This window comes from Xiphias gladius, chromosome 15 (genome assembly GCF_016859285.1).
Source record: "Xiphias gladius isolate SHS-SW01 ecotype Sanya breed wild chromosome 15, ASM1685928v1, whole genome shotgun sequence".
Lineage (NCBI taxonomy): Eukaryota > Metazoa > Chordata > Actinopteri > Istiophoriformes > Xiphiidae > Xiphias > Xiphias gladius.
This window is the reverse complement of record NC_053414.1, coordinates 25,537,835-25,565,668: the sequence shown is the minus strand read 5'-3', so window position 1 is coordinate 25,565,668 and position 27,834 is coordinate 25,537,835. Positions and strand designations below refer to the sequence as shown.

The following is a 27,834-nucleotide window of genomic DNA, read 5'->3' as shown; positions in this document are numbered from 1 at the left end:
ATTCCCCCCCCCCCCCTTTCAGGGTCATACTAATAAAGACATAATTTTGCACATATTGATTGTGAAAGCTGTGGGAACAGGCTGGATGATGAGGGTGAGAGGACAGACCTTGAGGGCAGAGAATTTAGAGATTGACTGCTGCTGATTTCCCACGACGTACTGAAGTCTGTGCGCTGCAAACATCCACCAAAGTGATGTATTCTTTTCATTTTCATTTTAGTTTTATCGGATGTCTCTGATGGACTTTTTATCCGGAGCACTCAAAGCCCAGGGACTGTATTTATCAAACTGCTAAAAGTGAAATTTTGAAGTGAAGTGAGACAGATAAGTAAAAGTTCTTCACTTTTACTCTTATTAAAAGACCTAAGAATAAAGGATATGATTCAGTTTTCTTCTGACTTGAATTACTTTTAAATTTTAAATAGCTCCACAGGTCTCTTAAGTTATTTAGGAGTAGCTTTTTAGGGTCCTAGTTGGCGGTGACACAGAGACAGAGGAGACCTTCTGAGACATGTTTTAGAATGACTGTACGATACATCATTGGTCACCATGAATAATATGTTATCTCAAGCAATATGTGTAATTCAGAGCAGGATAGTTTTGACTTTCCAGTTGCAGATGCTGCTTGATTGTTATCTCCACATGGACTTTTTGTTGTACACTCTGTTGAAACTGTGACATGTGCAGAGTGGAAGAAGTATTCAGACCCTTTACTTAAGTAAAAGTACAGTAGTATCAGCAAAATGTACTTCAAGTATCAACTACTAAGAACTGCTAAAACCTCATAGACATCTGTAATTTGATAAGGGGCCCCATAAAGTTAGTGCCTTTTTGTAAGGGTTCACAAGTTGAAAATGTTGGTGCCTACTGGTTGAATGCATAGCTTATTATATGTTTTTCTTTATTTTACTGAAATCTTATCTGAAAAGTAACTGCTAGCTATAACTATCGGAAGTGTAGTGGAGTACCATATCTCTTCCTGAAATGTAGTAAAGCAGTAGCATAGCAAAACTGCACTCAAGTACAGTACTTGAGTAAATGTACTTAGTTACATTCTGTCACTAGACAGATGTACATTTGATATTTTGAACCATTCATTTGATTTACTATCTTGACTTTACATCTTTTAAATTTCTTTTTTTCTAATTCATATCCATGACACTGGTACATTAGCACAGTCTTCAGAGCAAGCCACCCTGCCTTTAACTACAAATATTGTTTGTGTATGCGGCAAATAAACCTTTGAATCCTTGAATATTACACTATTCTTGCATTCTGAAACAACTTGAACAAAGGTAACATTGATTTTGATTTTGCTTGAGATCTCTCTGTGTGCATCTTTTTTGTCTGTGTTTGTCTGCACTTCTAAATTCTCTTTATTATATGTTTGATGAATCTTGTCTACTAGCAGCAGACTTTCCTCAGTGCTCTAGTCAATCATTTCATCCCTACCTGAGACTATGCTATGAGGCTACTTAACGTTATGTGTTAAAGTTACTGGAGATACTTGAATGAACAATACAGCAGATGTGAGGTAAATACTTATGTCTGGTTGGTTATTCATACATGTGATTAATCGCTCTTTTCTCTAACACCTCACTGTCAGTAAGAGTAAGTCACTTGATAAATATGTCTTCTTCACTTTAAGAGATGACCTTTTTTTACTCCTATTTATTTTTTATTGATATTGTAAAGCTAAATGAGTGTGTTGACATTGGCAACACAATACTTACTTATAATGGGTTACATATTAATCTTATAGAACAAATATATAGTCAGTTGTTCCAGTATTTCACACAGTGTTTCGTAGTGTAGTCTTGAGATAAAGTTTCTGTTTTTCTCCATTCAGTTTCATTGCCCTCAAGTCGTCCTTGGTTGGTATTGCCTGCAGCTATTTCCATGTAATGGCTTTTTGGCTCACAGCAAAGAGTATTTTAAATAGAAATTCAACCTGTGCCATGAGTTTATCAGGGATTTTGTCGAGGTTTTATGCAATGAAAGAGCAATTAACTTCTATTCCAAATATTTTAATTCTCTTGAAAAAACGCCAAGAAAATATGAAAATAAACAACCATTTTTTTGCTTTTTATTTTTTATTTCTATTTTTTAACCAAAATGCCTCCAGCATTCATTTTTATCCCTGAGGACCCCTTTGTATAAACTGCAATTTTCGAGTACTAGTTGATCGATCATGCAAGTAAAAAATTGAATTTCTCTACATTAATGTTGTGTGTCACCATTACCTGGAAGCGGTGGAAGTCTGCAGGCTTGAAATCGTTAGGGGAACATCCACACCAGTCCACGATGTGCTTGTACTGGCACTTACAGCCCAGTTTACGATTCCAGTTGGTGATGCGCAGGTTGTTATCCACCATGCTCTCACAATGGGCGCTGTTCTCCAGCACTGTGTGGAAGAACGACTGGGAAGTGAGAAAAAAAAATTGGATGGGGGAAGGTGGGCAAAGACAGAGAGACGAAATTAGGAAATTGCGTTCCTTTTCTTTTTTTCACAGCATCCAACTCATGAGAGGAAATAGAATAGCAGCAGACAATGGTATTTCACAGCAGCTCGTGATAAACATCCAATTTCCAGGTCAGCCTTTATACCTTTCCTTCACTTTATGATTGTATGTCTGACTCCGCGTTCTTTTTCTTCCCCTGCTCATCTAACACAGCCATGAAAAGAGAACAACATATACTGCTTCTATAAATGATGCAGTGTTAATACAAAAGCAGTGCTCGCTTGTCACTCAAAGGTTAAGATACACTTGAAGACGTCTGTGTGTGCCTGTGTGTGTGTGTGTGTGTTACCTCGGCAGGCAGCAGAGTGTAGGCGTAGAAGCGCTTCATGTTGGTGACCAGGTCGTCCTTGGAGTTGATGACATATTCCACAAACATGCGGTTGAGAAGGAACCAGTCGGACCCCCCGTCCACTGAGATGCCTTCTGGGATTTTGCGATCTCCCAGCCGCCACATGTGGGTATCGCACTCGTAGAACAGACGATCCAGACCCTGCTTACGGATAAACCTAATAAACACACATAAAGGTATGGTTACACAACTGACTACAATTTATTAGTGTTTACTGTGAATTCTAAAAATACCAAAAGCTAGGTGAAAATCAGTCTTTATAAATACCATTTACATAAAAACAAGCACTCTGTAGTTCTAGTTAGTATAAACTTGTGCATAATCAGCAGCTCTTTTCCATTTTCTCCCTTTTTCTCTCTCTACTTTCCATAAATGGAAGATTTTTTGAGATGTGCTCTTCAGAAAAGGACCTTGTTTACTATAAACTTCAGTGAATATCATCTTGCAGGAGGGAACAACTTTTGGTTGCTTGTAACAAAATCTGGGCGAAAGTCTGTATTAGAATCTGGATCTGCTCTGGGTATTTTTTGGTGAATATTGGTAAAAAAACTGAACGAGATGAGCTCAAAAAGAGCAAAGTAAATACTGAAAATATGCTCCGATGGATGTAGAGACTCAACTGCTAAACTGTTTAAAACTTCCGTATTGGGTCATTCCAGGTCAAATCAGAGAGAATCCAGGAAAGTGGTTGCAGCACCGTCTCAGATTTTGTTCAAAGTTTGTATGTATAATGTCTGGCTCCCTAAACCAAGGCCTGTAAAATATTTTTTTTAATTCCCATGTTTTTATATTTTTTTGGCCTTAATTTTACATTCTCAGAAATGCCTTGTCTGGGCATTGATAGCATAAAAAGTGTTAGTCTTAGATTCACCAGACTTTGTAAGATGGAAGACAAACATGTTCTCAGTATGACTGAACCATTAAAAGTTTGTACTGTACGGCTATAGAAGAAAATGATGTACTAGAAATTAATCGTGATGAAAACTATTTTCTTTTAACCATATAACTTGAACAATGGAACTAAATTGGGTATGTGTTTGGTGTTTTCGTGAGAATATGTAAGAACATATGTGAGGACATGTTTCAACATGCATATCAGTACAGTTTCCATATAGAGCTTTCTCAAATCTTTGTCTATTTTTTTATGAAGGGAAAATGGAAGGACATTGGCACTTTGTGCCCTTAATAACCATACATCAACCAATTCCCATGTACATTTTCATGTTCCTACTAGATACCTCACATACCATTTTGGTCCTATGAAAATGACAATACGCTTTCACGCCTTGCTCTATTCATTACATCTTCATGTCCATTGGTGGTAGAGACCTCAGATACTGGAGCAGCATTAAGAAAAGATTGTATTTTGAAGAAAAAATAATGATTGATATCATACTGGCACAAAAATGTGAGTTTGTAGTATCCTCATTATCATCCTTGTTTAGGAATTTTGCACTTTTTCTTCCAAATCTAGGACCTTATATAAAGATACAGTGGCATGCAGTACAGGCTTATAATGCTTTTGGCATAAAGATAACATGTTTGTCTTCCATCCAACAAAGTCTGGTGAGGCTGGTGAGTCAAGATATTCATGCCCAAACATGGCATCCCAGATAAGGCATTTCTGAGGCTGTAAATATGAAATAATTCAAAATATGAAAACATAGGATTTAAAAAGAGATATTTTACAGTCCTCTGTTTTTGGACCTATTCATTACATAGACAAGGTCTGAGCAAAATCTGAGACAGTTCAGCAACAATCTTATCTGATTCGACACAGATTGTATAACCAAACATTACTTTCCTTTGCATTAATGCAAAATTTGTTTCCTATCCTTGGCCTTTGAAGACTTGACAAATATGTTGTTCACGCTTGTCATTACAGACTTTTATCAACGGCAAGAAAAGTGGCAACCTGCATACATAAGGGATGGTGTTACTCCTGTGAATGTATCGAGTGCTAGATAGAGGGAGTCAAATTCAGGTCAGTCAGGTCAAAATGTTCCCACTGCTCTCTGAACGGTGACAAAGACTGTTGACGTACTGACCTTGTGGCTCACAGGCACACATGCATTTACATATGCAGATGACATTTTGGAAATGCACTCATGCATTTTTCAACCATTTCTATTTGTTTTAGCCATCCAAACATATGCATATACCGGTGGATTACCAACATCATTGCTGTTGTTAAGACAGAATTAAATCAGGCACAAAACCCACTCCGTCAAACAGCACTGAATAAAATACTCTGACTGCAAACACAAAAAGGTACTGCTGAGTCATGCTGAGTCATGCATCCATGCTGGGTGTTTTTTATTTCCTTATTATTTATTTTTCATGTGTTTTGGGGTATTTTTGCCCACAGTGTCGGGCGTTGGCTGCTTTGCCACCGGTGCGTGACGGGGCAGAAAGCAGAGGGCGGCAGTGGAGACGGGCCCTCTGGCAGCGACATCGCTAGCTCACCCCACTAAGAAGGTTAATTAATGAAGCCACAGATGGGAGCTAATTGTATTATGATTCAGTGAATGCGCCGTGCTAGCACGAGTGTGCTGTGTGTGCGTGAGTAAGAAGGAGAAACAGAAACAGCTAGTCAGAGAGTAGGAGAAAGGGTGTGGTGTTGTGGGGAGATTAAAATGAAGTTTCAAAATTTGCATCTCACCTGGCGTTGTCCCTGCCATGGGACTTGATGAAGTTCATGTCTCTGTATTTGGACAGGAAGGCCACCAACTGGTTATTGGTCCTGAAATGGAAGAAAATCACTTACTTTTGACAGGGAAACATATGGTTAGGCTTAGCTCAAAGTGGAACATTGATTTTGCAGTACATGCTATAGGAAACAATGCGAGTTTTGGAACTATGTTATGCAAATGAACCCATGTGTTACTGTTTGTTAAGGAAAAGCTCCTCAAACCTGCAATGAATGAACTTTCTGGACATTTGGAGGCAGTGGAAAAATTTTGAAGTCAACACTGACATACAGTATCATCGCCATTTAAGTTGATATGGTGAACTTTTGAGCAAACAGTTGCTTATTAAGACATCAAACAGTTACGGAGCAACATCAGCTTTCATTTGGAATCGCATCTTTGTCCACTTGCCAATTCTAAGTCCAATATTCACTCCCCTTTTAGCTCTGTTTTGGTCTCCACCAGCTCCTGAGGGAAATATCGGTCTCTTTAGCTGCTAAATGCTCCACTATGCAAACCAGCTAGTTGCTAACTATGTCTGTCTGTTGTTTTGTGCTGAGATTGTTATTATTATTGTTTATTACATTTCTATTATACAAATATAAATTATAGCCACAGTGAAATAAAAGATACATTTTCCAAGTTTTAATACTGTGTTCCTTTGTTACTTTATTTGTTTTCTCTTATTAGGTGGCAAATATATGTAAAAAAAACAAAAAACAAAACAAAACAAAAAAAACCCCATTATATATATTGCGAAATCCCTCTCTTTTCTCTTCCTGTAAAATGAAAGTTATCTGATCAAATGTGATTTGGAACGATTTGGAACTAACCCCACCCATCATATAAACCCATGCCACACCGTTGGCCTGGTGTAGTTTCTTTTGTTATTGTTTTCAAAATAAGGGAATAAAGTCTAATTTATTTTCTCCCTTGTCCGCCTTCTCCTCCCCTAACAAAGCAGGTAAGGGAGGTAAGAGTGGTGGCCAAAATTTTCCACAGTTCTGTATCTCACTATGCTGGTACTCTGCTGGAACTTGTCAAGCCTGTTGCAAGAAATCTGGGTGTTTGACTTGATAGTAATTTAAATTTTGAGCAGCATGCAACAAAAAGGTGGTCCAATCATGTTTTTATCATCTTAGAAATAATTTAAAAACACATCTTTCCTTGCTCTTAAAGATACAGAGACCATTTTACATGCTTTTATTTCTTCACGCATTGATTATTGCAACATCCTTCTTACTTGTCTTGTCCAAAAATCTATCGACCGATTCCAGACTCAGCTGCCCAGGCTTTGAACCAGAACCAAGAGACGTGACCAGATCACTCTTTTTTTAGCATCTTTACACTGGCTTCAAGTATGTTTTTGAAATTATTTTAAGATTTTACTCATTATTTATAAGTCTCTTCATGGCCTTTCTCCCAATTTAATTTATGACCTTTTAGTACCATGTGAGCCAGCACGTAGTTTGAGATCCTCAGGCAAAGATCTTTTATCTATTCCGGGGACGGGGCTGAAAACTAAAGGGGGGGAGAGCATTTTCAGGCAGTGCCCCGAGGCTCTGGAATAATCTGCCTAAGGAAATCAGATTGGCTGACTCAGTGACATCTTTAAAATCCCTTTTAAAAACATAGTTTTTTGGAGAGCCTTGTCTGAGAGTTTTGCTTTATCTTTCTTGCCTTCTTATTCAGTCTAATCCCCTTTTTATAATTTCTTTTATCTTACATCACTGAATTGGTTTTATCTTTTATCATATGATTTTGGTTTTATTTTGCTGCCCTGTTGTAGCATACTGTAACTGCATTTTGATTTTAATTTGCTGCCCTGTGAGGTGCGTTTGAGTTTTGAAAAGTGCTCTACAAATAAAGATTATCATTATTATTATTATAGCTCCAGCTTGTGCTGTATATTAACTAAGCCATGCCCACTTTTGACTAAAAAAAACTACATCATAATGATTTGATTTACATCACCTGTAACTAAACCATGGATGTATTAAGAGAGCTGGATATGGGGACTCCACTCAGCCTTGCTCCCAATTTCCCCCCAGCGGCCAGACATGGTATTGCAACAACAACAAAAAAATCCTTGTGTCCCGAAAAGTTTTTTCCCTATGGACCACCATTATAAAAGAGACATCTGTAAAACAGTTGACAACACACCCAGAACTGCAAACAAGGCTGATTTTTATTCTTTTTATTATGAACGTTTAATCCATGGAGGTTTTATATTTGTAAAACTTTCTTAGAGCCCAGAATAGTGAGTTTAATTTTCGTGACGTCACAACAATGTAAAGTCTATGGGCCGAGCAGAATCGTGCGGGCGGGGCACTAATTGAGTGAAGGAGTCCAACCTGAACACTGTATTTTCTGGCAAAGTTCAAACATTTTAGGTTATTTCACATGAGAGATTTCTGTGCTTGTGTTTTTGTCTGTTGTCTGTCTGTTTCTTCACGGGTTCAAAGTGGTGAGGGGGTCAGTAAGAAAAAGTGTTGTGTGCAACAATGAGAATTTAGCGAAATCTGATTCACAATGTAATGATAGTTATTCAAATCTGTTGAAACCATACCCACAGATTTCTGATAAAGCAGAATAGTTGAGTTTTTGAATGTTAAACTCTTGATAAACAAAAACTAAGGATGTTTATCCTTCCAAACTTTAACTTTGAGTGTTGCTTATTTAGTCATGAATATTTAGACATCTCCTCCGGACATGTTTTAGGACAAAAAACACTCTGCTTGGAATAAAATTATTTTTGCATATAGTTTTTCCATTGAATGTTCAAAGTTCAATTACGTTAACTCAAAATTAAATCTACTACTTCCCGAGTCTATTGATATGCAAATGTTGTTCATTTCAAAAGTTAACAGCCAAACACTTTTCACGTAAAAGTCTGTTCTCAGTGTACGCGCACTCGAGGCTTCAAATTTCCACATCACACTTGCGTAAGTTGCATGTTGGACCATGATTTGCTTCCAAACTATCTGTGATGTCACAAAATCCCACTCAAACTCAGATTTAAGCTGAGAGCAGAGAAACTTTTGAGAAGCATTTTTGAGTGGAAGGGGACTTCATTGTTATAGAAAAATACGTTTTTTGGGCTTCACATCACATCCGATCAATTAAAGACCTCGGCTGCTCTCACTTACTGTCCTTAAGTCCCTTCAAACTGTTAAAACTACTCAAGATTATACAAAAGGTTGTGCTGTTCATGATTTTGATGAATGACTTCATGCTGTTCTTATATTTTAGTGCAGTCTACTCGCTTATACACAGGCCAGACAAGCTAAAAGCTTTGCTCTGCAGGCTATGCCCCAGTCAATGGCTCTAACATTTCATCTGTTGTGGAGCCTTTCATGATGGCTTGGCTTGCCGTTCTAAAAGAGCAGCGAGGCTCTGGTAAAAAGCTCAAGGATCAGTGGGGGGAGGGACAAGTGCATATTAATGTCATTTTCTCTTAAAGGAGCAATTTCACAGCCTGGGGGGCTTATCTTAGGAGGTCCTGAGCCATAAAGCCTAACTGATGATGTGCTGCTCAGACGCATGCAGTCTTCTCTGTCTCCACTTCCGACACACACACATCCACGTATGCTGTGTATCTGCTAGTACGCACACAGACAGTACAATATACATGCACAGAGACGCAAAATTGCTTGTAGGCAGGCAGACACACATAAACACAGAGCAAGGGGAATTCATGTCAAGCTCCACATTTGCCACCTGAGTGGTCACCCTGTCCACTGGGTCTAGTTTGCTCACTGTCAGCCCCGTGGCTGCGCTGTCTCAAAGTGGTATTCACGCTCACACATTAACACACACACTGCTGTGAGTTTCAACCCCACCTGACACAGAAAAATGTGCACCTTTTCAATATCATGGCCAATTAAAGTTAATCATTATGCCACTTTTTCACTTCCCTGGTCTTACAGTTAAATTCATAATGTGCTCTTTTTATAACAAGGACTTTAAATATACCATCCCAGAGGGGAATAGCTGTCAGGTTGTGAACCTACATTCTAACAACACTCAAACAGATAAGAGATGGATCATATATATTCATCGTCCTTGTCCTGGAAAAACCTTCAAAAGTTCAGTAAATACTACTGGAATTTTTCAACAAGTTTTTTTTAATTTTCAGAAGTGCATTTTTAGATGAGCTGGCTCAGTTCTAATGGGGTATAAAGGCTTTTTTCATAGCAGCAAATGACACCTATCAATATCAAAATACGAGATGCAACATTTTTCCTTGATGCAGGTGACAAAGTGAAAGAGATTAGAAGATATGATGCCTGCAGCCAGTCATTGTCTCACAATGCTCAGACGTCTTAAAAGCTGCTGTAAAGTGGCTATGAAGAGAAAAAAGAAGTAAAAGCAGGGAGACTGCAGATAAAAGCTGGGAAAGAGCGTAGTACTCTCTGACAAAGCAAGCGTGTAACTCATCCTCTGGCCTCTCTCTGGACACACACACACACACACACACACACAGTATATCTCCCCCTGGACACACAGCCCCTCTGCTGGTGTGAGGGGCTCTGGATTTGCCTTTGAGAGCCATCCATGCGACAGGACAGACATTATCAGGGAATTAGAGGGGAAATAATGCTTGTCTCCAGTCCCATTGATAACAACAGCAGTAGTCAGGGTAGCGCGGGGCAGGGGAGCCCCCCGCATTCCTGACTGCACCACCGCAGTACGGTCACAACAGAAAGACGAGTGCCAGTGGGACCAAGCCTGTGATCAAATAATATTGTAACATAAAGAAACACTGGTGCAGGTTGGAAAGTTTTAGCTGGATAAATGTAATAGGATCAGTATAAGTATGGGTTAAAGCTTGTAATGAATTGACAAAAAAGTGGAAGAATAACAAATGCCGTTGTTGGGGTTGGTAGTCTGGCAAGAGTGAGGCCTCTGCTTATGCCAACATGTTTTTCTGTTGTACAGTAAGTCCATAATGATAATGTAATAATGATGTGTTTATTTCTGAGGGAAAATGTCTCTTTTCGCCTGATCCCCTTCCCAAAGAGATCAGAAAGGATTGTCAGTGACAAAACAGCTGAATGCCTTTCAGTTTTTTGCTTGAGGACACTCAAGAAGCAGGGCTGCTCACTCTCACAGGAGCTTGAACCCAGGCCTGCCATTTTAAAAGGACCACATTTGCACATTTGAGTCAGTAAATATGCAGTGCGCAGACTTGGTCAAATCCAAGCTGTGGTTACAAATGCACTTGCTAAGCAAAGATACAACAGTGCAATTTACATATTTTCATATTGCATGGATCCAAAACATGCAGTTCCCTCTCTCTCCCCTTCCCTAACCACTTATTCTCGCTCCCTCGCCTCTCCCTGTCATTTCTGCCTCTCGGCTCCCTCTTTCACTCCATCAATCGTTTCGTTTCCCAACAGATGGGGCTTAAAACCTCCACTGTCAGCCCTTTTCTTAACAACATCACCCTCATGCAAATGAGGAGGTAAAAAAAGGAAAAAAAAAACACTTTCTCGGCGCATGCACTTGCAAATACCTTTAATCATGCAGGGTTAATATGCACACATGTACACAGACAGGTGCTGAGACACACTCAAAAGACACTACGCTCAGACATCCACACACTGATGCAGAAACACAGACACATGCACAGAGAGGCAGACACAGGCAACATGTCAGCGGCGTTCATCAATATGGTGAAAACTGTTAAACACAACAAGACCGAAGCCGTCTATGAACAACATCCACATTTGCCCCTGCATCTTGGCTCCAGCTGTGGAGACATCAGATCCAGCTTCTTTTTACCTAGTAGCCATTACAGCTTGTCTAAATTCAACTGGTGGACATCTGGCTGTGCAGAGGAGATAACTCTCTCCTTAATAGGAGGATTTTAATTGGCTGCTGCAGAGCTACATCAAAAACCCAGCAGACCCTTAACTCCTAGGAGGACTATAAACTCACATAAAAAAAAAAAACAGTATAAGTCACAAAATTTCTCCTCCAACTTTTCCATGACCACATGTCCAGTTCACGTAGACTCTGTGGCTTTTAATTACCTTTTAAGGCCTCTTAAAAGGGATGTTTTCAAGTGGAGAGATGAATTTTGGACCATGCAGTACATAACAGGCCTGGAAAGTCAATAGGTATTGACCCTGGGCAATTAAATTGTAATCAGCTCACCACGTAACCCATTCAATGGAGTGCAAGCAAGGAAGCACGGACTTGGAAGAGAAGATGTGAACCAATAGTGTTTGAGAAAAGCAGAGATTCTACTTCATTGATCTGTTTGGTTTGTAGTGACTCTGTATTTAAAGCTCACAGTTAACCACAGGAGCACCAGAGCAGTGTGTATTGAATTTATTTCAATATTGGCTGAGAGCTGTCTACTGTTGTTGCACATCCATGGTGACTGTCTTTCTAAAGAGAAAACCATGTCCAATCCACAGATTTGGAACCTACTATATTGGATTCTTGTGCAGAAACTCTACCTTGTTTCCTTACAGGACAATTTTTAAACAAATTACCAGACTGCCTTCCCCTAAGGCCTACCCCACTACCACACTACCCTTTACTGAACTCCCTGAGTGTGAGGTGCTCCTCTGTTACCTGATAGGGTAGTCAGCAGCACTGAGGTTGATGAAGAAATCCCAGCTCCAGTCCCTCATGGCCAGCAGGTCAGCCATGCTGCGAAGATACATGGTCAGCAGGCTGGCACCACCCCAGATGGTGGCCATACGCCACGGTGTCACCCTCACATTGGGATACTGGGCAGCCAAGGCCAGCACCTGCCTGTACAGGTAGTTGGACCGCTGAAACAAAGGAAATTGATTAATTTTCTGTCTGATGTCAAAAGATGATATTTTTAAAAGTTAATGGAATTGAAAAACAAATAAATGTAATTACTTTAAACCAAACTTCGGTTAAAAAAAACCACTGAATTTAAAAAGGACTTGACTGGCCTTATATTGCAGTAAGTACATCATGTTTGCAGGCTCTCTGTGGCTCACCTGATCAACGTGTATGTAGTAGTAGTGCGAGGTGTGGTAGATGGCTTTGAAGAGGCGTTGAAACTGGCGAGAGGCTCGTCCATGGACCACCAGGACAAACGCTATTCTCACTGGTTTTAATGAAAAGCTCTCAGCAGAGTCCTCATCCCACTGGACATTCACATTGGCTTTACCTGTGCAGGTGCAAAGACCAGACCGGAATGTACATTATTAAGTCTTATTTTTTTTCTGCATTTTAATTCACACAGCATTGCATATATTCTTCATCAGTTATATTATCAGTGGCTGTTCGCATGTTTGATTACAAAATCACATCTGTTGTTTATTTGAGCTTTAAGAGGCTGTGCTATTAGTCAGTATAGAACGGTGAGCACCTATAAATATATTTGAGGGACAAAGAAAGCAAATATGAAATCATATTGAATATAGTTGATAATGATAATTAAATGTTATTCTTTTATTATACAGAAAGCAGAAATAGCTAAACAAGGTTGCTAAGCAACACACTGAGTAGCAGTTTGAGCGGTGATTAGCATATTCATAATGATTAACTGCTATGTCGCAATTCAGTGTGTATTTTATATTCAGTCTGAGTGTTACTTAGTTTGATCTGAGGAAATACCTGTTTTGTAACTACTTATCAAGATGCTCTCTTAAAGATACATATTAATATAATAAACCATTATGCCTTGAAAAACACGAACTATAAGTGTATAACATAACTTGCCGTTGCTCTCTACTGTGTCATACATACATCAGACGTTCTCTGGAGGCCAAATTGGTTACAATTATTCACAGGGAACCTAAGCCATGCCTCAACTAAAATATTAATAAATGAATGAATAAATAAGAACAAAAAAATTCACACATCTATTTCAGTCGTGCTGTGGAACAAAAAACAGTACCACAAAACAGTACTTCATATATTTTCTTACGCGATCGAATTGGAACTATGACAATTTCAACCACACACTACACACACTGTAACTGCTATCCTCTTTCAGACTGGAATCCTATAAGCGATTCCTCTGGGGCTTCCAGGGTGGAGCACAGTTTCACAATGTGCTATCTTTCCTCTCAGACAAGACTCCCAGAAGATGCCTTGAATTTCACAAAAATGGCAACAATAAACAGTATAGGAAAGCACGGCCCTGGTCACTGCCTGCCAAGCCACTATAAAATTAAACAATTCCAACAATCAATGAAGAGCCATTGGTAACCTTACATAGCTCCACTGTGTGGTTTTGTACCACCCTTAACTGCTCAAAAACAAACACTTGCACTCCAAACCCCAAAAACCTTCCCCAAAGCAGTTCTGCACCGTCAAGTCCCCAGAACATTATCACAGACATTGTTTGTTTTTCAATCTTTAGTTAATACAGCAAATGTGCACACGCAGCTTATGAGACATGTTTGTTCACACAACGTGCCTTAAGGAGATTAATGACTATAATTTGGGACTTCAGTTCCCAAGAGCCTGTCTGTGATAAAGAAGTAGAGGAAGCTGAGGGAATACTGAAGTGAGGGGTGTTTATTCCCCTGAGGTGACGTTTCCTCAAAAAACCAAACAAACAAAAAGTAGCCCCTCCCGGCTCCTCTAACTGTCTGGCCCTGGGGTCCTGTAATTACTCAAAATTTAAGGGCAGGTGACATGTCTTTTTTTATGAGCTAACAGGGTGGGGATAAAAAGGCTTGGTTGCTCCCGTTCAACTAATCTCTTTCATCCAAATTTAAGGCTGTCCAACGTGGCTTTGTTTAAAGGTTTGACCACCAGGGTGAGGTTAATGACACGCTCCCTTGGCTCCAATTGGCCGCGGCTCCTGTCAGTCACTCACTCCTATTTCTTGCTGCTCTTCTCTCTTTCTGCATGTGTGTGAGAGACCTCGGGGGGAAATCTGCTGTAGGCCATATCAGATTGAACAGTAATTGGTGGCAAGCTAAGAAGGTTCACTGGTTTGCTTTGCACACGGATAATTGGCCAGTTGCTTCACAAAGCACTTGAGAGCGTGTGCTATGCTAGCTAGCTGAACTAATGAGCACTGCTGTATGTGTTTGTGTGTGTGTGTGTGTGTGTGTGTGTGTGTTTGTATGTGTGTGCGAGTGAACTTAAATTTTACTGTAAAATTTTACTGTCAAGCATGTTTGTTTATCTGCAGCAGAGCCTCACGTGTAGTATTTTTTGACCTGCGCCTGACGAGATCGCAGGCCTATTCTGAAAGACAAATCAGATGCACTCCCCTTGAGCTCATCACTTTTCATCATGCTTCCCCTCGTCATCAATCTTTTAAACTGCCTCTCCCTCATCTGCTATCACCCTACTCTCTTCCTCCATCGTCTCGTGCAACTTTGGGCTCTTACCCACCCTCCATGTTAACTGCTCATATGAGAGGTTAGAACAAGAGCTGAGCTACGTATATCCCAAAAGGCTTGTACCAAATTGCATTTGAAAACTTCTCTGGGAATGGTGTCTGCTCCTCGAAACCATCCACAAAGCCAGATTTACAGACATATTGATAGGTGTGATTATATGATTACAATAACAAATTTCATATAATTTTCTTTAAACCTTCTAATTTTTTGGCCACTCAATATGTTGATATATGGCTTGTTAGCAGACAACTGCCTACATTCATAAATCCAGCAGACAGGGAGTAACAATAGCATCCATTTGGAACTGGCTAATAACATGTCAAGTAAACTAGCATGTTGCTATCAGTGGCAGCCTTCTGCTCAACCCACGATAACAACCAAACAATCATCTTCATCTTATAGCTGGTGTTAGCTGGTGATGTCTACCACACCTCCAGCTGTGCAGGAAGCATATCAGAGCTGCTGAAAACAGCACAAAGATGCGACAGAAAAACCACCTATGAGAGTGCTGAAGGTGAACCAAAACAGTAAAGTTACAGGCCTTAAAACCAAAACAATGAGCTACAAGAAGCCATGAAGCACCACAGAGCTGAGACGAAGTCGGGGGATAGTTTTTTGTTGATATTATACTATTTGAAACCTCTTTCACACATAAATATTGATTAAAACAGCCATAAGTAAGATTTATAATCAAATATTTTTCAGTACAAGGCCATTAATGATACATTGGTCCACTCGCAAGGTAATACCCCTGCTGGAGCAGCACCTTCCAGTCATATCATGATTAGCCAAGTTAGCATATAGGAGGCAAAGGCACTGAACATGTTCCCCCTGTATTTATTGATGCTAATAACACAATTGCTAATCTAGCCAAGGCCAAGGTCAGAATACTGATCAAACCAAATTAGAGAATTCACCGCTAACAACGTAAGGGCTTGAATTGGGATTGGGAACAGAGGAGGAAAGAAAAAAGAGAGATTGGCAGGCAGCAGGCAGGCAGCGGAGAGTAAGAAAGAAAAGTGATTTAATTTAGCTGTCGTGTTGTTAAGACCCAACCACCAAGGGAAAGCCCTTCAATTTTTTTGTGTCTTCTGATCAAACTGTCAGTTTGAGTGGGATGGGGAGTTGCTGTGTGACATGACAGAAGCTTATGCACAGACAAACGGTACTCCTGCTCTTGGGAAGGGGAATGCACAAAAGTTGCTAAGTCACTGTGCCTCCTAGAGTTCTAATAACATGAGCGAGGGCCAGGAAGGTATCTGACTAGAACAGGCAATGTATGATAGCTCTCTCCTCCTCCCCTGCTGTCCATACTGCATTCAGTCCGCTCCCATGTGTGTAAATGTATTTGTGTATGTGCTGTTCACTTAGACATGGTTGCTGATGCGTGCTGCTCACTGATGGCTGCAGCCACAACAGATTTTGTTTATAGAATCCACAACCAGACTGCAGATGTCTAGAAATTCTTAGGAAAAAAAGTGTGTGTGTGTGTGTGTGTGTGTGTGTGTGTGTGTGTGTGTGTGTGTGTGTGTGTGTGTGTCTGTTTGAGGAAAAGAAAGGAGAACCTGTGTTCTGTGGCCAGCTTTACAAACCAAATGAAAATTGGAAACCAATTTGGAGAGACTAGAAGCAGCATCCCCATTTTTTACAATTTACTTCACCAATTACACAACAGCAAAATAAGACATTTCTTGCCTTTGACAAGTATTGTAATTACAAGAACAGGAAACGTTTTTACCATGTACTAAGCTGGTCCGAGCAGGCTCTTTGTACTTATATTTTTTTCACATTATTCCCTCCAACTCTCTGCTGTACAAGTTGTTTTCACAGCAAAAAAGAAAAAAATAATATGTGTCCGACAATACCAAGAAAGGACATCGACAACCTGTCAGCATTATTTCAAGACGGTTTTACTCTGTGCTTTGTACTTTTAGTAAGCCTGCCAGAAAAATCAAATCTCTCAATTAGCTTACTGATATCCTGATTTTGGATTTATTTGGGAAGTTTTTTTAACTGACTTGAGATGAAAAATTATTTAAAGAGCACTGCAGCCTCTGGCTCCTCTTCCTCAACTATCTTCACTTTTGCTTTCACATAGACATGGTGCATTTGGTAGAAAATAATTCGTCCTTATACTGTATCTTACAGTACAGACTGCATACATACAGGCCTTATGTCCTTATGTTATTGTCCCTCTTCATTCACTGAGCTAAATCAGAATGTTGTTTTGACTGAACCAAATAGTCCTTTTTGAAATGTAGGTTGTGTAGGTTAGGTTTAGGTTAATACTTCTGGTTATCTCATATCAGCGACTTCAGTGTTTTTTTTTGTCTGTGCTCTTCTTACTGGTTTAAAGGGGGCAGGGCTCAGCTGGAAAAAGGTGATGTCACATGCTTTTGTGCACCAGTTAGAGTTAAGCAACATTTGAATCAAAAAGGGGTTGATGTTTATAAAAATATGATAAACCAAACCCACACAGACCTCCACAGGTATAACCATTTGATTACAAATTTCAAACAATCAATCACCCTAATCACACTGATGGACTTACCCTCAAGGGGGCAGTAGCGAGTGACCTTCTCAGGCATTAACTGCCCTTCCTTGTGTCTGCAGTACACTTCGGCGATCTGTTGCCGGCACTCCTTGCTCTTGGCTCTGGAGAGAGCCGAAATGGCTTCCTTCCCACTGATCTCGCACTTGGGTGGCTGGTCGTAGGTCACCTCTAGCGGTGCTGCAGTCACCTGCTTCCTGTGGGTGTGCTGATGTCTGTGCTGTGACTGGGCTTGCTGGGCCTGTGAGGCATGGTATTGCTGCCGCGAAACCCCTGCGATGCCCTGACCACCTGGGTACGAGGCATTGTTGCCGATCGCCATCGGCTGGTGGCCTACAGGCAGAACTTCATTCGAGCTGCGGCCCAGACTGGGGGAGATGTTCCGCCAGGCCTGCTGCTGGGCGTGGGCTTTCTCCTGAAAATGCTCCCGCTGCTGCTTGCTGCTGGTGGGGCCCACAGACTGCCGGTGTGGCTGCGAACGCGCACCAAAGTTACTATTGTCTATGTTTTCAAAGTCTTTGGGCACAGAGTTCTCGTTGTTGCTGTCGACTCTACTTTTCTCCTTTGGCCGGTGGGAGTAATATCCATCCTGGAAGAAGAGAATGGGAAGAGGAGGAGAAAGACAAGGGAAGCATTGGGAGGAGAGTGAGGGGGGGGGGTGACACAAACAAGAAAAACAAGATCAGAACTGAGTGTGCGCGGTGCATATCAAATGTCGGATTAACAATCAATGTGGCATGTATAAGCGGGCAGCGCTGCATTGAACCGTGAGGCATGAAATGAAGTAGCAATGTACTGAGGGTGAGGACTACAAGGTGCAACCTAACTGGAGGTGATGCAGGGCTGAGGGTTCTGCCGTGCCGTGCCATCATCAGATTAGCCCCGGTTTCAATTAAATTCTCCCTCAAATGGGCCCAGCACTCCGTAAACAGATTAGCAAGAAGGGGTAAAGGGCCAGAATATGACTGTGGTTTTGTGTGGGTGTTAGTGTGTGTGCATGCGTACAAAGTGAAGAAATGGTAGATGTGTGGCATGTGACTGGAAAGGCTGCACTAGTCAGCGCTGTGTGTCTGCATATATGAGATAGTGTGTGTGCGTGTGTGTGTGTGAACGTCTGAATGTACAATTTCCCTATATTTCGAACAGAATAGGCTTAAAGCGAAGGAGGGGCACAGGGGACAGCAGAAAAAGGAAAAAGGGTAATGAGTGAAAGCGGGGAGTGCGAGGCGAAGGAGCACTGACACGAGGCATGAGTTCTGCTCCCACGAAGCGCTGGCGTGTTCCAGTAAAATGTGCCACGATGCATCAAACAGAAAAACTAAAAAAGCTGCCTGGCTGCCACACCACTGTCGCACACCTTGCTAGACGCACAATAGAAGAGGCGGAGGGGAAAGAGTGAGGGGGAACGGAATGACAAACAGCAGCCGAGGAAAGATAGAGCACATAACAAGAGGGATCCCTGATGTGTTTCTCCATTTACAAGACACAGAAAAGGAGAGAAAGGGGGAGAGTGCTAAGTGCAATATTAGGTATGTGAGACAGAATGTAAGCAGGAGAGGTGGGAGACACAAGGGAGGCAAGTGAGATGCCATTGTGAGCCAGGTGCTCAGCATGGAAATGTCTTTCCACCCCTAAAGCCAGGCCTGTTATCAGCCCATCAACCCTCTCTATCTGCAAACACCTTGTACCAGCACAATTACAAAGGTGGCTGGATGACACACTGTCACACTCAGAGAGACAGGAGGGGGATGATATTATAGAAGTGAAACAAGAAACAAAAAACTGGATGAAATACGAGAACAATATTCTCCTTGTTAGCTCCTTTTAAGGTTCCTTGGCAGAGATCTGATTCTCACAACGCTGGATACCTTCAAGCTTTCTGCCTCTCCTCTCCTTCCATCTCATGACTTCTCTTGACTCTTTCCCTGTCCTTCCCTGCACACTTCTCCTCACACATCCCGATTCTCCCTCTCTGCTCCACTCCTTTCACGTCTCATCCCTTCTGCTCCACATTTCGGTCCCCTTCTCTCATCATCCGTCCCCCATTTTGGGTCTCTTGTACCTCCTTTTCTCCCTCCTCCCTCTCTTCCCCCTTGATTCTCGATTTCATCTCTGCTCCTGCCTGTTATAACCTCTCTCCCATCTCCCACACCTCCTCGTCTTTCTCTACTTTCTTCACTCTGCCAGTTTAAATAGACAGTGTTGTCTGAATGGCAGAACATGCTAATCCTGCGTGTAACAGCTGCTTAGGGCAGTGATCACCTAAAAAGAAATCCCTACTTGCCAAGTTTCAAAGGGAATCTTTTAGGAGGCTAATCCATGCAGTGAAAGTCACTGGATGTTTGCAGAGGTAAAATGAGTCTGTGCATTCACGATTATTTGTGTACAGTGCATTCTTCTTGTGGATTGTGAAAAAAGGGTTCATTTGAGTGTTTGTGTTTAAGGGACAGAAAGACTGCAGTAAAGGAGAGGCTGCATGTGTTTGCCCTTAATGTAACAACAATGCCGGGTGTCCCTCAACTCATCTTGATGAAACAAATCGGATTTATTTACAGCTGAAAAACACACATTTGTGTAATGATTTGTCGATTAATTCATTATTCATCAGCAATAAATTTATCGCAGCTATTTTGATAATTGATAAATCATTTATGTCTTTTTTCGGCTAAAATGCAAAATATTTATTCGCTCCTGCTCCTCAAATGTGAATTTTTTTTTTTTTTTTGTCCTTTATAATATTAAACTAAGTATTTGGTTTTGGTTTTAGCATTGGTTTGATACAATAGGCAATATAAATATCTGTAAACTTGAGCTTTCGGAAATTGCAATGGGCATTTTTGTACTTTTTCTAATATTTTAATTCACACGCATCCCACCTTTCCTGAAATAAGGAAAGCCTCCACTAACGTCCGAAGAAATTATTTCATTTTTATAAAATATTATGTTTGGTTTATTAAAGGACTAGTTTGACATTATAGGCAATATACTTCTTCACTTTCATACTGAGAGTTAGATAAGAAAAACAATAGCAGTCTCATGGCTGTACGGTTAATTTGAAGTCGGAGCTAAGAGGTGATAAACTTAGCATAAAGAATAGAAACGGGAAAACAGCTACATGTAGCCAGGCTCTGCCCAAATGTAACAAAATCCCATTTTTATTTTAGCCATTTATTTAATTGAATAAATAAAATAAATAAATAATCACATGCAAACAATCACAAACAAAAATAACCAACATTGGAGAAGCTGGATCCAGCATGTTAGGCATTTTTGCTTGATAAAGGACTCATCAACAACTATTCAACTGGTAAAATGGTTCTAGACGAATTCTGAACAACTGACTTATTAACTTGACTAATCATATTAGCATGACATTGCTGTGTTTAAAACTACTTCTTTGAAAGCATCCCTGCTGGCTATAATTATTTTCTTTGGGGGGGGGGGCAATAAGCATCTCAAAGATGTTGATTTGTTGCATATTAATAGACACGGATAAGAGTCAGAGGAGGTTAGCCCCATGAGGCCCTCAAGTGGAAATGAGTAGTATTTGTAAGCTAGCACTGAGGAAACTCCTCTGGATAAACAATCTTAACACTGTGCCCCCATCTCCCTCCTTCTCCCCCGCCTCCTGTGAGCAAAGGACTCCAGTAGCTGTGTTGCTCTTTAATCTCAGGGACCGGGCTCTAAACGGGAAGCGGTGGGGCACAGAATTAATAGTAGTGGCAGCCATTGGAGATAGGGGCTGCTTTGGACTGCAGATGGGGCTGGGAGCTGGGGGCAGCTATCGATTGTTGTAGGGGATATGTTTCCTACTCTGTGGGATCGTCAGGGAGGCCAAGCCAGGTTTGCCTGGCATGCGTTGTGCTGGCTGTGCACACACACAGAAATGCACACACAAACAGTCAGCTCCCTAAGCTCTGCTGAGGAGTGAGGGAAAAGGCAGAGGGGGTAAACATTAATATCATCCATCCTTGAAAGGTACATTTAGAGGGAGGCCTGTGGGGCTGGGAGTTTCAGCACCCCCTCCGGGAATGGTTTAGTCCATTTCTCAATACAGAGCTGGCCGTTTCCACTTTCCCTCATTTCCTCTGCCACAAGGGGAAATATTTCACCTGTCCTTTCTCTCTCTCTCTCACTCCCTTTCTTTCCTTTCCCCCCAATCTCCCGTGCAGCAGAGAAAAAAAGAGCGCATATCTCTCTCTCAGCACCTGTCCAGCTTCACCGCTCTCCTCCTCCACCTCCTCCCTGGCCCACGAATCATCCCTCGCTCTAGGGAGGAAGGCAGTTCATCTGCTCCACCCCCTCCCCTCCTCCCTAATGCCATCATTTACTGGTGCAGTCCCATGGTAGATGTGAGGGAGAGCAAGGTAGCAGCACATATCAGTTTCACCCCACCCTCCCAGCCCTCCTGCTTTAAAAGACATCATTCCTATGGGGGTCGAGCTGAGATAAACTACTGCCTGCGCCAGCAGTGCATACTCTGTCAACACAGGCTGATGTATGGACAACATGCAGACAACCAGACCACAATGTACATAAACATATAGTCAGGTTTAGTAAGAGGAGACTATCCACTGACGATGTATGAGTAGGTGGGTGTTGAGTCACCTCGTCAGTGTGCAGGCCAGATTCTGCTACGACCTGCCTGCCATGTGGCTAACAAGCTCAGATTAATTACCTGGACTGAATCCCTGTGATACTCTGAGCAAGATTTGGCGTCTGGCATGACACGGGAGACTGACACACTGACAGACTTTAGTTCACAGCTGCCCAGCACCTCAGGACAACTCGAAGGGAGATGAGCTAGGTTAGCACGGGGATGACCTAAAAGCTTAGCGTCTTCTAAGAAGTCTTACTTAGCGTAGCTTATCAGCTGTAGTTTTTGGGGGCAAGAACAGCTGTTCTTTTCTGCATTCTTAGATTCACTGTTTAGGTATCAAACACTCTTATCCAGAATGATTTACAAAGTATAACACAGTAGCCTGAGCTTCACTTCAGTTCAACGAATAGCCCTCAGTCAAGAGTTTCAAAGGGTCTAAACTGACAGAAGAAAAATCATGCTGGAAACAGGGTAAAGCAATACAAAGAAGAGTCATGGAGAAATATTTTTGATGTTTCAGTCAAGTGGATTTCATAAGGGATGTTGTGCTTGGGTTCACTATCTAGGGTTTTCATTGTATTCTGTTTTGTAGTATAGTTATGAATATTCTTTAGTTGCTGCTACCTTTCTCTTTTTTTTTCATCTGTCAATCCCTTCAATCCCCTTCTTTTCCAGAGGCTAAAACTGGAGGAATGCTGGTCACATGTATTGTAAGTGTGTGCGTGTGTGTGTGTGTGTGTTTGTGTGTGCAAATGCACGATTAGCGGCAGCTCTGAATGAACAGTATTGCTTTGGTATGCACGGAAGCCTCTTGTTATGTGCCTTGCAACATGCCCCGGTGAAAAAGTGGTGAAAGTGGGGAGTGTGTCTTTGTGTGTGAGTAGTGTGTTTGTGTGTGTGTGTGTGTGTCTGTGTGTGAGTGTGTGTGTTCAAATGGGTTACAAATACCTAGTAGAGACAGACAATGAGAAGATCTGAAAATGAAGTGTAAAGCTTGGAAAGGTTTGGAAAATGAAATTTGGAGAGAGGAAGCATTATCTGAATAGAAAAGCAAAAATATATAAAAAAAAAGCGCCTCTCCTCTGGGAATCTTCTTAAACAGACGGATGATTGCAACTGGCTACTTCTGACTGAACCTACTGAAAAAAGATCAAGGTCTTCCAGATACCAGGTTCCAAGGGTTGAGACCCGTGGACAGTTATTGCAACCAGAGGGCAGAGGCGAACTCACAAACTGCTGTTGAATTCCCACTTCTTTCTGATGGATATTCTTGTGTTGCAATTATGTGGTTTCACTGGCTACATTTGCATGCATTGGTTTCAACTGGGCAAGGATGCAAAAAGCCCAGACCTCTGCATTCGTAACCACAGACACAACGAAGGAAGAAGGAATTTCTCTTCCTCAAAACCTATTTTTAAAACAACAAAGCTCTGCATGAAAAACCACAAAGATACATATGAAGAAATGTATTAACAGTGGGGGGTTCTCTGAGGAGTTTCTACAAGGCCACAGTGGAATTTAAAAATTCTTGTGCTTCCCTCTCAATATATTTGGGTTCCATTGCAATACTTTTGCGTTTTTCCTCTGAGCTCCGCTTGTGTACACATAAAGCTCAGCCCACTCAAAGCACAGATGTTCTCTGATGCCCTGTTGATATGTGAAGCCCACACCAGTGCAGATAAGATATTACACACTCATGGTAAATGCACACAGGTGATTTTTAAAAATTATTTTGGCTGATTTGAATTTTTCTGTGGACTGTGTGGGCATGTAAGACTTTGCTTGACTGACATCTCTGTCAGTCTCCTGTTAACTTTGTAGCTTTTTTTGGGGTTCAGGATAACAAAAGAAGTTAATGTGAATTTCTCCTTCTCTCCAGGAAGTTTGAGACACACTTTATAGCAGTTCATGGCCTCCACCGTGCTCAGTGTTGATTCAGTGCTCCCTCGCTACGTGTTCGATCCAGCCACTTATACAATATGTTTAATTAGCTTCCTCCTGCAGTGCTAAAACCTTTGTTCTTCCTGGCCGCTAATATTTCATGTAGCACGATCACACATTGCACTCACTCTTGACCATTAAAATCCTCCTCTTGGCTGTTTTAAGCATGTGAAATCCAAGAATTCAAGCCAATTCATCTATTGCACTTACTAGAAATGTCTCTCTGGATAAGAGGCACAGATAAATGCTTGAAATGTAAATGAGTCACTTAATGGCTATAATTTAATTTAGAATCTTCTTACTGTTGTGGAAATGAACTGAAGCGAATGCTACAGTGGAAAAAGAAGAAAATACCACAAATGTGTTGATATCAAGATTAGTCTCTTCTGGAACTTTCCCCCCTAAATTGGATTAAGGAGAAATAGGGTTGAAAGACGACCTCAAATAACCGCAAAGATTTATTCTGAGTGTGCACCAACAACAAGGAAACTCACACTGAGAACAATGTTAGAGCTAAAACCCCCAAAGCTTGTGGCAAAAGTGAAGCCAGCCTGCCTGAGTCTCACGAGAGCTGGTCTGTCTTCTCCCCTTAAAAATCTTTACTTGGCATCCCAGCATCTTACATAGATGGATTACTCAACACACACACACACACACACACACACACACACACACACACACACACACACACACACACACACACACACACACTACTGTGTCATCAGACTAACTTGTTCTGTGTCCTGTTTCTAATACACTCACCATACTTTACACAAACACAACTGTTAACTCACACACACACACTAACCCCTTGTGAGACTGGTTTAGTGCAAGTGACATTTTTACTGGGGCCTGTGTGTGTGTTTCGTGCCCGTGTGTGTGTGTGTGTGTGTGTGTGTGTGTGTGTGTGTGTGTGTGTGTCCATGTAAATGTATACAGTATATGATTTCTCTGCTGTGGAGACAGCAGAAGCTAGGAACCAGGCAGTGTATGGAGTGAGGGAGTGAGTGCCTCAATATATATGTTAAAAAGATTTTTTCTATTCCATTCATGTGTCTGACATGCAAAAACAAGAGAGTTTATTCACAAGATTTGTAATGCTACTTGCCTATCCCTCACATATGCACACAGAGTTCTTTCTTTATCAATGTTCATTTCTATACCAAAATAATTATATGTTGGCTTGACCAGCTAAAATGTACTGGTGAAATAGAAATGCGTCTGTTTTATGTGAAAAAGCTCTGTGCATTATTTTGTTTTGTCCTGGAATTGCTAGTTACTGTACAGGAAGTAAAGATGAGGGTAATTTTTACATATTACAGATACCAAAAACACTGTTGTGTAACTACAGCTGTGAGTGATGACGCAGAATGATGATGATTCATACGCATCTGAGGTCCTAACTTAATGTTTGCTAGTGAGTGTGTATTACATAGGGAGTTGTGAACGAGTGAACAAGGGGGTGATTTCAGACACAGCTACAGAGTTGTCTTGTGCCGTGTGCCATAAATAAAGAAATTAATCGCAAAATTCAATACATGAGAAGTTGATTTTACACTACAGAGGTCTAACACTGAGCTAAGAATGCTTCCTGAATCTTTCAACGGCTAGCATTACTCAGCTAGCCAAAACCTGACATAACGCTACATGAGCTAAGCAAGGTAATGAGTGCTAGACGTCTGTGATAACTTGTTAAGATTAATACAAAACTACCAGCTGGTTTAGCGTTTTTCTTATAAACTTGTTACAAAAAAGCTCTCCTAATGTAACAAAGTTTCTGACCTACTGGCTAGATATTTCCGACTTCTGACTCTAAAATGTTAAAAAGCTAACATTGCACTAAACTGACTAGCAGCTAGTCTTGCTAATGTTTGCTAATTATACTGCAAATCCACCTCAGTACACTATATTTTAGTACTATTTTACAATAAAGTGTAAACTGAAATCTATTTCTAATCATCAAGAAACATTACAGAATTTTTTTCTGGATGCCATGTGATGATATTATTTAGAAAATGAAACAGGACATTCGTATTTAGCATTTTTTGCCTCACAACATTTATGATAAGTCCGCACATAAAACTATTTCCTTAATAGAGCAATGCATTAGATTGTCTTTATTAACATTAAAAACACAAGTAGGCTAAAGTGGGCTAACTCTAGGTCTTGCTGTGGTCTAAATATGTGAGTGCCGGTAACCCGAATCTTTTGCAACAGTGCTTTCTACCCAGGTCAGACACAGTTCTGACTTTATAATAACTGTGTTGCAATGATGAAACATCATCGATTACAATCTGAGGTTTGCAACTCAATACAGTGCCCACAATACAGTGCTGAAATACTGTATTTCTCTCTAACCTCGTTAATATTATAGTCAATGTCCTTTTGTAGAGTACAGTGAAATTATATATGCCCATTCACTCCTTCAGAAACACCTCTTTTCTTCTCAAAACCACTTCCTGTCCTTTGTCCCCCCTCTGTCTCCCCGCTGGGTGAACCCTGGGAATTTCCAGATGACAACAGGAATCTAAATCATACGGCTTACATACAGTATATTAGGTCTATATCTTTCAAGGGCATGAAAGCGGTGTTCCTTTACCCCTCCTCTCTCTTATACCCGCCTATTATTTTCCTCTGTGAATAAACCTAAGAACTTTACATCTCCAGCTCTGAATGGGGCCCATCAGGCGATTTCTGAGCCATATCTCACAAGGGCATGAAAAAGTCTTACACCCCCTGCACACCTCCCTGTTCAGCCATGAAATGACACCCCTATTTAATCAATTGTGAATCATGAAATTTTGCACAAGAGACCCCTTTTCTTTGCACTTGACAGTGATTGAACTGCACAGCCATGCAATTCCATTCACCACGGCGATGAGAAGAAAAGAAAGTGGGGGAGGAGCTGCCTCTCTGTGCAATGTGTGTGTATATGTGTGTATGTGTGAGATGAAGGCGATTTCCCTGTGACATCATGGGCCTCTGCTGAATGGGACCGCAACAGAGAGTCCCTTCTGTGCATTGAGCCCATGTGGTCGGACAGCACAGAGTGATCCTGCAGCTAATGTATAGGGATGCAAAGGAGGTATGTGTTTGTGTGTGTGTGTGTGTGTGTGTGTGTGTGTGTGTGTGTGTGTGTGTGTGTGTGTGTGTGTGTGTGTGTGTGTGTGTGCGTGCGCGTGCATTTATGTGAGTGTATATGTACCACAGATGAAGAGCCCTTCAAAAACCTTTGACTGAGGCCCCAAAAAGATGAGGGGGTTAAGAATAGCAGACACAGGAGAAGGAAAGGACTATGAGAGAGAGATTACAAGTAGATGAGGGTGAAGGGGACATAGCAAGACAAAAACTGAGAGAAAAATAGAAAAGTAGCAAAGAGAAGAGGAGTAGAGGAGGAGAACAACAGCGAGAGAAAGGGGGGGGGGGGACAACTGACGGGAAAGGCCCCCATCCCCTTTCTTTCTTCTGCATGAATGGGCTGGTGGGAAAGACATGTTAATGTATGATGTAAGGTCTGTGGTGAGTGTGTCAGGGAACATAGCAGAGATTCCAGACATCTGTGTGACATAGGTGTGACACGGCATGACCCCAGAGTGACCCCAATGCAGAGGTCAGCGAGGTCAGACTGGGTGGGTCAGCTCCTTCATGTCACGGCAAAACAGAAAATGACAAGCTCTGGGTTTCTGCAAGATCAATTCATACGCTCTATCATTCTCATATAGGATGAGTAAAAAAAAAGAAAAAGGTCATGTTTCTGCATGTGCATGTGTGTTTTTCACTCCCGTGTCTGTACATGGCTACAGCATGCTAACGATGTGCAAA

The 27,834-nt window shown here is 41.2% G+C and overlaps 1 protein-coding gene across 1 annotated transcript in view; it reads right to left on the bottom strand.

The window, feature by feature from the left end:
* Window positions 1-27,834, bottom strand: part of LOC120800406 (xylosyltransferase 1-like) — a 79,865-nt gene that overhangs the window by 21,874 nt on the left and 30,157 nt on the right. The window contains exons 2-7 of the mRNA XM_040146490.1: window positions 17,472-18,060; window positions 12,551-12,723; window positions 12,150-12,352; window positions 5,534-5,614; window positions 2,812-3,028; window positions 2,244-2,420 (exon numbers count right to left, since the gene is read on the bottom strand). Of these exons, the coding sequence (XP_040002424.1) occupies window positions 2,244-2,420; window positions 2,812-3,028; window positions 5,534-5,614; window positions 12,150-12,352; window positions 12,551-12,723; window positions 17,472-18,060 (1,440 nt within the window). The remainder of the gene's footprint in view (window positions 1-2,243; window positions 2,421-2,811; window positions 3,029-5,533; window positions 5,615-12,149; window positions 12,353-12,550; window positions 12,724-17,471; window positions 18,061-27,834) is intronic.